General features: G+C 46.6%; 1 protein-coding gene across 1 annotated transcript; it reads left to right on the forward strand.

Annotated features, from left to right (window-relative positions):
• Nucleotides 1-1519: 1519 nt before the first annotated feature.
• On the forward strand, nucleotides 1520-9853 carry LOC130868046 (leukocyte immunoglobulin-like receptor subfamily B member 3A). Its single transcript, XM_057760283.1, has 13 exons — nucleotides 1520-1550; nucleotides 1700-1735; nucleotides 1894-2178; nucleotides 2312-2617; nucleotides 2895-3182; nucleotides 3818-4114; nucleotides 4353-4655; nucleotides 4945-5013; nucleotides 5850-5966; nucleotides 6247-6322; nucleotides 6401-6522; nucleotides 6667-6719; nucleotides 9656-9853. The coding sequence occupies exons 1-13, from the start codon at nucleotides 1520-1522 to the stop codon at nucleotides 9851-9853; spliced, it is 2181 nt and encodes a 726-aa protein (XP_057616266.1).
• The last annotated feature ends 306 nt before the right edge of the window (nucleotides 9854-10159 follow it).

Genomic DNA, 10159 nt, shown 5'->3' on the forward strand with positions numbered 1-10159 from the left:
CTCAGAATGAGACTCGGCTGAGACCTGTCTTTTCGCATCTTATATTCCTCTTTAGGCCTGAAATAAAAGGCATGCACCACTATGGCCTGGCTTCTATGGTCAGCCAGTGTGGCTATTGGAATTAACGGTGCATGTCACCACTTCCTGGACTGTATGGCTGATCAGTATGTCTGTTTTACTCTCTGATGTCCAGGTAAGCTTTACAAATAAAATACAAATAAAATATCACTACAACACACAAATAAATGAACAGAAAATTAAACAATGTAATTTAAAAATTGTAATGGTATGTATACTCCCCCCCCCCAAAAAAAAGCAAAGAATCAGAATTAGAGGTGCACCTTTTCTGCCCAGCACAGGAGTCTATGAAGATGAGGATTATAAATTTTATTCTATGCAAGTTTAGATATTATTTTTTTTATTTTTTTCTTCTTTTTATTGTTTATTTATTTATTAAAGATTTCTGCCTTCTCCCCGCCACCACCTCCCATTTCCCTCCCCCTCCCCCATCAAGTCCCCCTCCCTCATCATCCCTAAGAGTAATCCGGGTTCCCTGCCCTGTGGGAAGTCCAAGGACCACCCACCTCCATCCAGGTCTAGTAAGGTGAGCATCCAAATTGCCTAGGCTCCCACAAAGCCAGTACGTGCAGTAGGATCAAAAACCCATTGCCATTGTTCTTGAGTTCTCAGTAGTCCTCATTGTCCATTATGTTCAGCAAGTCCGGTTTTATCCCATGATTTTTCAGACCCAGGCCAGCTGGCCTTGGTGAGTTCCTGATAGAACATCCCCATTGTGTGGGTGCACCCCTCGCGGTCCTAAGTTCCTTGGATGTCAGCCTGTAGAAGAATGAAAATAGATCCATATTATCACCATGCTCAAAACTCAAGTCCAAATGGATTAAAGACCTCAATATCAGTCCGAACACACTGAACCTGATAGAAGAGAAAGTGGGAAGTATTCTACAACACATGGGCACAGGAGAACACTTCCTACGTACAACCCCAGCAGCACAGACATTAAGGGCATCATTGAATAAATGGGACCTCCTGAGACTGAGAAGCTTCTGTAAAGCAAAGGACACTAAGACAAAAAGTTTAGACACCATTCTAAAATGCATTAAAAATATTGAAAGGGAAGAATTTTAAGTAAAGATGTGAAATTAAGAAAACAAAAACACACTTAAATTTTGTAATTGCTATTTGAAATATTCATACATGTCTGCTACAATATGGACATGAGAACTATGAGGACAGATGAGGCAGACATTGAAAGTGACGTGAAAATGCTGTCTGTGTGAGAATTGATTGCAACAGGTCTAGTTCCTGGGCTAGACATAATCCTGCGGAAGTCAAAGCTAGGTGCCCGAGGGGGTGGTTCTTCTTATCGTAGGGCTGCTGAAGTCCACCCATGTCGGGAGGAGTGTCTGCCTCCAGAGGCCACACCCTGTGTTTTCTGTTTCTCTGGTCTCAGTAGTTCTGCGTATAAGAGCAGATGCAACCTGTGGGAAGAGATGCAAGGATGTCCACCTTTATAGCCCTGCTCTGTCTGGGTGAGATATGAAGATGGGGAAGCTACAATGTGACCTGGGAATGGCCCTGCCAAGCCTACCACTGTCCCATCAGGAAAACCCAGGGTCTCAGGAGGGGAAGAACCTGCTCAAGGTTTGGGACAGACATCACACAGGTAACTCTCTTCCAGGAATGACTCTGTGTCCTGGGACGCCAGTGCTGACAGGTGAGTAAATGCAGCTGTCATGATGTGCCATGCCTGTCATACCCAGGATGGAAAACAAGTCCTGAGTGCTGATCCAGGGTTTGGATGGAAGGTCGTGGGGTTGGCACTTTCAATCTGAAAATGGAAGCCTTTTGTTCTAGCGGTTCATTTTCTTCCAGGAACCCTGCCTAAGTCTATACTAAGAGCACAGCCAGATACTGTGGTCTCCAAGCAGACTAACGTGACCTTATTGTGTGAGGGTATGAAAGGAGCCAAAGAGTTCCATATCTACAGAGATGGAGTTCGATATACTCAGTTCACACAGACTCTACTAAAGCCTGAGAACAAGGCTGAATTCTCCATCTCAAACATTGACCAGAACCATGCAGGGAGATATCAATGCTGCTATCAGACCCATGATGGATGGTCAGACTACAGTGACACCTTGAAGCTGGTGGTGACAGGTGAGAGGACAAAAATGTTGCTATCCTCAGGTTTCCCTGGCAAGAAGCGAGCCTGCTCTCAGGGGTACCCTGTACTTTACAGCTCTGGGAGAAAATGTTTCTGCTATGTTTAACCGATTCCTTTTTCTCCTAGGAGAACACAGTAAACCCAGTCTGTCAGCCCAGCTCAGCCCAGTGGTGACCTCAGGAGGAAATGTCACCCTCCAGTGTGACTCACGGCAGCGACATGACAGGTTTGTTCTCATTAAGGAAGGACCACAGAAGCTCTCCTGGATACTGGACTCACAGTATAACTTCTCTAATAGACAATACCAGGCCCTGTTCTTTGTGGGTCCTGTGACCTCCAACCAAAGGTGGACATTCAGATGCTACAGCTTTGACAGAAACAGACCACTGGTGTGGTCAGAACCCAGTGATCCACTGGAACTCCTGGTTTCAGGTGAGGAACCAAAAACATTCCACAGAATAGTGTTGAGAGGATACTGGTGCTGAGGGAGGCCTTGGTGTGGAGGGCTCTTTAGTTCACTGAAGACAGAAGGATCCAAGATACAGGGTCCAAGAGAGAAAGTAATGGAAATCACAGGTGGTCTAGGAGACAGGTTAATCTTCATGGGATATTGCGCTATACAGTATCAGCTAAAGTACCACCTACAAGTGTGAACTTCTCTGTGCCATTTTCAAACAGAACCATCTCCTTCTTTCCTACTTCTTTGCAGGGACCCTCCACAAACCCACCATCAAGGCTGAGCCAGGTACTGTGATTGCCTACAAAAGTGCCATGACCACCTTGTGTCAGGGGAGCCGGGATGCAGAATTGTATACTCTTCATAAACAGGGGATCCCAAAGCCCTGGGTCACAAGGTCCCCAGAGAAGCCTAGAAAAAAAAAGGCCAATTTCTCCATCCCTTCTGTGACAGAGAAACATGTGGGAATATATCAATGTTACTATTACAGCATGGCAGGCTGGTCAGATCACAGTGACACCCTGGAGATTGTGGTTACAGGTGAAGGGATAGTCAGGGTCTCAGGGTCAGGCTCTGCTCTCAGGAGTATTCCCTTCCCACAGCCTACTCCTGAGGAATATTTTTGCTATATGTGCCCATGTAATAGAAGGCTTTTTCCTCCCCTCCTAGGAATCTAAAAAGATAACCCCACCCGACCTCAGGAGGAAACATGACTCTACAGTGTGTTTCATTTGTGAGATATAACTAGCTCATTATCATCAAGGAAGATGAGTCCTCCATCTCCCCGGACTCACAGTGTCTTTACACTAATGCACACTACCAAGCCTTGTTCTCTATTTGTCCAGTGACCCTAGTCCACAGAAGAATATTCAGATGTTATGGTTACTACAAGGATACCCCAAGTTGTGGTCAGTACCAGTGAGCCCCTAGAAATAAATATATCAGGTGAGTCATCCCCATCATTGTCCAAACTTGTGGAAGCCCTAAGTCTTTACCAGGACCTTAAAGTCCTGGAATGTTGCTAGGAGAGTTGACTAAAGGAATGATCTGCTTACTAAACCAGAGCCCCACAGCAGAGGAGAAACAGTGACCTGTGTAGGGCAGGAAGGGAGGTGATAAGTGTGCATTTGGTTAAAACCTGCTCAACAGTCCTTATCTTGTCATCTTTTCTTTAGGGCTGTCCAAGAAGCCCACCCTGCTGACTCACCAAGGCCATATCCTGAATCTTTCAAAGAATCTCACCCTACAGTGTTCCTCTGATATCAACTATGACAGATTTGCTTTGTATAAGGTGGGAGGAAATGACTTCACCCAGGACCATGGCCAGTGGACTCAGGATGGTCTCTCCTTTGCCAACTTCACACTGGGCTCTGTGAGTAACTCTACTGGTGGCCAGTACAGATGCTACGGTGCACACAACCTCTCTTCTGAGTGGTCAGCCTCCAGTGACCCCTTGGACATTCTGATCACAGGTGAGGAACCAATGAGATTTCTTAGATGGAAGTCTCTCCATAGGCTTCATAGGGAGCCTGAGAGGTGATGGCTGGGACAAGGGACAGAGAACTAACACAGGAACAGGTGCAGATGCAGGGGAACAGGACAGATGCTCAGTCAGAGAAGAGACAGAGTTACAAATGCTCAGGGAACACCGGGGTGCAGTTTGAGCTCAGAACCATGAAGGCAACCTCTCTTCATGCCTCTCTTCTTTAGGACACTTTCCTGTCACTCCTGTTCTCTCAGTGAAGCTTAACTCAACACTACCTCCAGGAGACTATGTGACGCTTCTGTGTTGGTCAAGAAACCCCGTGGACACTTTCATTCTGTACAAGGAGGGAAAAGTCCATCAACCTCAGCGACAAAAAGCAATGTTCCAAGATTCGCAGTACCAGGCAGAATTCACCCTGAGTGCTGTGACCTCTGCTGTCTCAGGAAGCTACAGGTGCTATGGTTCTCAAAACTCATCGCTATACCTGTTGTCATATGCCAGTGCCCCCGTGGAGCTCATCGTTTCAGGTGAGGTGACCCTGAACTGTCGGACTGACACACAATCCAAACACTAGGAGAACCCTTGACTTGGTGGTCAATGGGAAGTGTTAGTCAAAGGCACTTTCCCTAGTAGGGAAGTGAATACCAGAAGTATTCCCTCAAGCTAATTTCCACTTCATAATCTATTGAAATCTAGAATTGTGGTAGACAGCATGAGGATCATGGGGAGGTTACAGGGCGGATGTAAGACACTAAACACAGTCAGGATCTCTGGGTTAGCGTCTAACCCTCATCCTTTCCTTGTTCTGTTTCCTAGGACCCACTGAAGCATCCAGCCTGCCACCATCAAAGTCCCTGCCACCATCACAGCCCATGCCAACACCTGGTGAGTGTCCGGCACCTCTCTTAGGAAGTATGTTTTATCCCCAGGCTGCATCACTACTCTTAACCCACTGAAGTCCTCATTTCTCTGTCACTTCAGCTTGTGAGTGTGGGAGGCAAACAACAATTTCAAAAGAGACCCCATAATCCCAGAGTTTAGTTTGAAGGTGACATCCAGAGAGAGATGTTTATGCTCAGTCTAGAGAATGAGGGAAGAGAGAAAGATGGAGAACAGGGAACCCAGACACCTCCACATTCTACCTCAAAGGCTCTAAGAACAAACCACTCACCTGCATGGAGTCAGGCCCCAGAGGCCTAATAAACACTGTGTTGGAAGGTGGGGGTCCCGATGGGAAACAGCTAGTCCTTCCCTTTCTGACCTGGCTGCTGTTTCTCTAAGTACAAAGGGGAAAAACCTTGCCCACAAGCATTAAGTGTTTTTCCCCAGTTCTGGCTTTGGTTACGGCTCCTCTTGACAGAGGAGGCCTTTCGCAAAGCTGATTCTCCAGTGTGTCTGTTCCACAATGGTAATGGCATGTGAAAGGGTGGGGCACAGGGCCATGGCAGCACATTTAGCCTCCTTCCCTCCATCTCATGAGGCTCAACTCGTGGGGAGAACAGGGCTGTGAGTCAGAGTCCTGGGTTCAAACCCCAGCTTTGTCAGTTTCAAGTAGGGCTTCTGAGGCAGGAGAATTGACTGGATAGGAAAACAGACAAGTCCATGTTACACCACTATGGAAATGGGAGACGACAGGTTAAAGATCCAGCATGGGCCTGTCACACAATAGGTGCTCAGATAAACACCAACATTCTCCACTCATGATATCACTTGTGCCTCAGGACTGGAAAACTGCCTAATGGCTCTGGTTGGAGTGTCTGTGGCCTTCCTCTTGTTACCATTCATCCTCATCTTCCTCCTTCTCCTACAAAGGCAACAGGGAAAATTCAGAAAGAAAGGTAAGTAGGGTGTGGCTGACTTGGGTCTCAGGGAATTGTAGATTCCCCTGTGGACCATTCAAGAAGAGACGTTTAGAAATACTTGCAGATCTCAGATCAGATAGCATTTGATATCAGAATGTATGGGATTTTAGTTGTTCTGTGGACTCCATTGTGTCCTGGGACATTTGCTAACTCATCCATGTGTTATTAAGTCCCCTTTCTTCCTTGTCTGAAAATACCTGGGGTGAGGAACTTATTACACTCTTATCTCAGATATGTTTTTTTTTTCTTCTTACAGCCAAGAAAAAGACAGAATTCCACGTTCCTGCAGGGGCTGCAGAGCTAGTAATCAGAGATAGGGGCCCCCACGAGAGGTAACTCATGGTCAGAGGCATAGACCCACACCTGCCTGACACAACTCACTGCCAACTAACATTTTCTTGTCTCTACAGATCAAACAGAGCTGCTGCCACCCAGGAAGAAAGCCTTTGTGAGATAAAGAGGGTCCTAGGGATGGAAACATCTAAAAACTCAGCATTGCAGGGGTGGTGGAGAGGCTCTGGGGTCTTTGCTGGTTGGTCTGAACTTTACACTATGAACCCAAAGATATCGAAACATGCCCTGTTCTCTCTTCCCAACTGGGGCAATGCAGGAAACTAGGGCCTGAGTCATCCCTAGACTCAGTTCTGAAGATATTCTCTTTGTTCTTCTATGACAGATGCTTCAGTGGAGGACATACAACTTGAGGATGGTGTGGAACTGCACAGTTGGGTGAGTTCTCTATCTACAGTGCTAAGAAATTAGGGCCCAGATTGTTCCAGGAGTCCCGGTTTTTCCTCTCTCAGCTCTCAGCAACATCCACAGCTGACCACTCCCTTCAGTGAGCATTATCTGTTTTCTATATGCTCTGGCCTCACTCTCCCCTGACTCTCTTGGGACCACCTAGTTCCTCCCTCATGTCCCCTTTCTGGCTCCTCAGCAGCTCTCTGGTTGTTAGCATGCACCTGGGAACTCAGAGATCACAGGACTAAATGCATCCAGATGACCTCCACTCACCCAGCTGTGACATGAAATCCCTTTTTAAACCGGGTCTTCCTGCATGGATCAGAATTAGAACAAAGAACACACTCCCAACCAGAATTAGGCCATGTGGTAATAAATGCAGAGGTGCAAACTGTTTCAGAAAAACTAAGCAGAACAAGAAGGTGAGAGCAGAAAGGGCCAGCGTGAGTTACAATGGAGAACTCTGAAAGGTGTCTTTTGAGGAGAAAATTCACATGGACAAGTTCATAAATATGTCTAAGGGACCAGCAACTTCAGCAGGGGACACAGTGGGACAAAGGAAACTGAGCAGGAACATGGGGTTTTGTTTTGTAGTTAATTTTATGTGTAAGGGTGTTTGGCCTGCATATATATTTGTATGCCACATGTCTTACTGTTGCTGCAGAGATCAGAGGATCATATCAGACTCCTTAGAACTGGAATTACAAATGATTTTAGGTAATGATGTGAGTAGTAGGAACTGAACCTGGGTACTCTGCAAGAGTAGCCAGTGCTCTTAACCACTGTGCCATCTCTCCAGCCCCAAGAAGCTTATGTTCCAAGAAGTTTGACTGTGTGGCTGGAGGCAAGACAGCAAGGGTTAGAGTGTCAGAATAAGAGACCAGAACTGTAGAAAGGAAGTCAAAACAGTTCAGTCTGGCCATGCAGTGAAAACTGTCCAGAGAAGATCTACGGCAGAACAGACACCATATCTCACTGTTTTCTGTGCTACAGAGGCCAATGGAGATAGGCCATCTGGGAGATATATCCACCAAGACAAAATCCTCCAGGCTCAGGAGGGTAGGAGTTATCTTACCTTCTCTGCTGTCAAGAGAATTACTTGACAGTAAAGGGCAAGCAGAAGAGGGCAGGAAGATGGACACTCAGGTACATCCTGTTTCTCCCTAGCCCTGAAGGTTCTTCCAAGCCATATACTTCCGTCTTACTCTTTCCCACTCCAGGTTGTACCATCTGAAGAACCTCAGGATGTGGCCTATGCCCAGCCACTCAGGACATTCAGAGAGGAGACAGCTGCACTTCCCCCCTCCCAGGCAGGGCAGGTGTCAGAGGAGCCAGTGTACGTGATGCTTTGGTAGCTACTAATCCATAGGCTATTCCCAAGAACAAGAATGCATGACCCTCTCTGCACGCAAGCATGCTTAACAGAGACCTCTAAAGAATGGTGGCAGTTTTTTGGAACCTGTATGCACGTTAAATAAATTTACACATTTTGGAAATAAAGCAGGAGATTTTTCAATTATCAAGTGAAATGAGATTAAATATAAGGGGTATAAAGTTTTTCCAGCCTGGCAAGTCTCTCTATTGACATAATAATCCAAACCAGATGAAATCAAATAAAAAATTTTTTAATTAAAAATTTTATTAAAAATTTCTACCTCCTCCCCTCCTCCCATTTCCCTTCACCTCCCCCTCCCCTCCCCTTCCCTCTCCAGTCCAAAGATCAGTCAGGGTTCCCTGCCCTGTGGGACGTCCGAGGTCCTCCCCTCCTCCATCCAGGTCTAAGAAGGTGAGCATCCAAACAGACTAGGCTCCCACAAAGCCAGTACCTGCAGTAGAATCAAGACCCAGTGCCATTGTCCTTGGCTTCTCAGTCAGCCCTCATTGTCTGCCACGTTCAGAGAGTCCTGTTTGATCACATGCTCCATCAGTCCCAGTCCAGCTGGCCTTGGTGAGCTCCCATAGATCAGCCCCACCATCTCAGTGGGTGGGCACACCCAGATGGAAATAGAAAATGTAAGACTTTAAGACAATTCTGAAACCATTTCTGACAATTCTGAACCCTCTCAGCCTCCTCCCCTGGACCTAAGAGCTACACATGCATGTGCTCAGTTCCTGAACAATTACCAATGTACGTATATTTTGATTTAGTCCCCTGGGAAATGGAGTCAAAATGACCTCTTACCTGATCTGATCTGGCAACAGCTCTCCAGCCAATTATTGGTAATAGCCCTTTTGAATAAGCCAATCATAATAGTCAAAGAACAACCCACCTTGATTCTGTGGCCTTCTCCTTTAAAAGTAGCCTATACCAGCTATTTGAGGTCTCTTGACTTCCCGAATGCTGAGGGACCTTGTCATGATAGAATTAATAAAATCCTCATGCTTTTGCATTGACTGTGGTGTGAGAGGTGGTCTCTGGGAGTGACTCCTCCTCGGTGTTTGGACACTAGAGTCGAACATTTGGTTCCCCGACTGGGAAGCGAGTCGCTCCCAGACATACTCTAAACCCAGTTGGAGGTATAAAGAAACGAGCTCATTTTTATGTCTGTCTGTTTGTTTACTGTGTTTCTGTTTCTGTGTAATTGTGAATCTGTAATTTGAGAATTGTACCTGCACAGAGTCAGTATTAAAACGGGGCTAAGGGAGGAGGCAGACGTGTCTTGAGATCCCTTGCCCTAGCCCTGAAAGACGTTTCACAGGCATTTATGGGAGAGAGGGGCAACCAGGTCGCCCTAATCTCCAGGGGAGGCATGATCCTCCATCTGTATTTTCAGATCTGCTGCTGCGCGGCTTCTGATTTTGAGTCTATGTCTGTCTTTTTGTTCTTGTGTATTTTCAGTTCTACACCAGAGTGGTGGTGAGAGCACCAGCTTCTGATTTTGAGTTTATGTCTGTCTCTTTGTATTTTTGTTTTTGTATGTCAGTTTGTCTTTGTTAAAATCCACCTGCAGGAATTCAGAACCTGGCACCAGCCCCTGGCCATCATCAGTTCCCCTGATTCCGAAAGCAGCCCCACCGCTGGAGGAGGCAGTGGCTGCCCTTCCCTGAGCCTTTTTGTCTTCTCTCTTTCCTATACAGGGGCGAAAGATACCCAGAATCCAGGCACCTCCGGTTCTTCCTGATATCCAGCCAATATCCAGGCAAGCGTTCCAGCATGGCAGACTTCTCCCTCCTCCTCCCCCAGAAGAAGCACTTTGTTCCTGAGGAGCCCCGCTGTTTGGGCCCTAGCCCTGAAAACTTCAGCACTCAGCGTCTATGCTGGGACAGGGGAAGGATGTCTGCTGGAAAGAGAGTGACCTCCCAAGCATTTTCCCTTCGCTCAGTAGCAGGACAATTACAATACTGCCTTTTTCTGCCTCTAATCTTTACTTATAACCTTTCCTTCTCTTGGAACTCTCAGGCTGTGACCGTGCTTATAGACTCTGTTC

Source organism: Chionomys nivalis, chromosome 2 (assembly GCF_950005125.1).
Source record: "Chionomys nivalis chromosome 2, mChiNiv1.1, whole genome shotgun sequence".
In the NCBI taxonomy this organism is placed as follows: Eukaryota; Metazoa; Chordata; class Mammalia; order Rodentia; family Cricetidae; genus Chionomys; species Chionomys nivalis.

What these genes read in the sequence shown, in the direction of transcription:
- LOC130868046 (XM_057760283.1), top strand. Translation starts at nt 1,520, where the DNA reads ATGTCCACCTTTATAGCCCTGCTCTGTCTGG. An exon ending in TGGGACGCCAGTGCTGACAG is followed by an intron (nt 1,736 to 1,893) that starts GTGAGTAAATGC and finishes ATTTTCTTCCAG; the next exon opens with GAACCCTGCCTAAGTCTATA. An exon ending in CGTGGAGCTCATCGTTTCAG is followed by an intron (nt 4,656 to 4,944) that starts GTGAGGTGACCC and finishes TCTGTTTCCTAG; the next exon opens with GACCCACTGAAGCATCCAGC.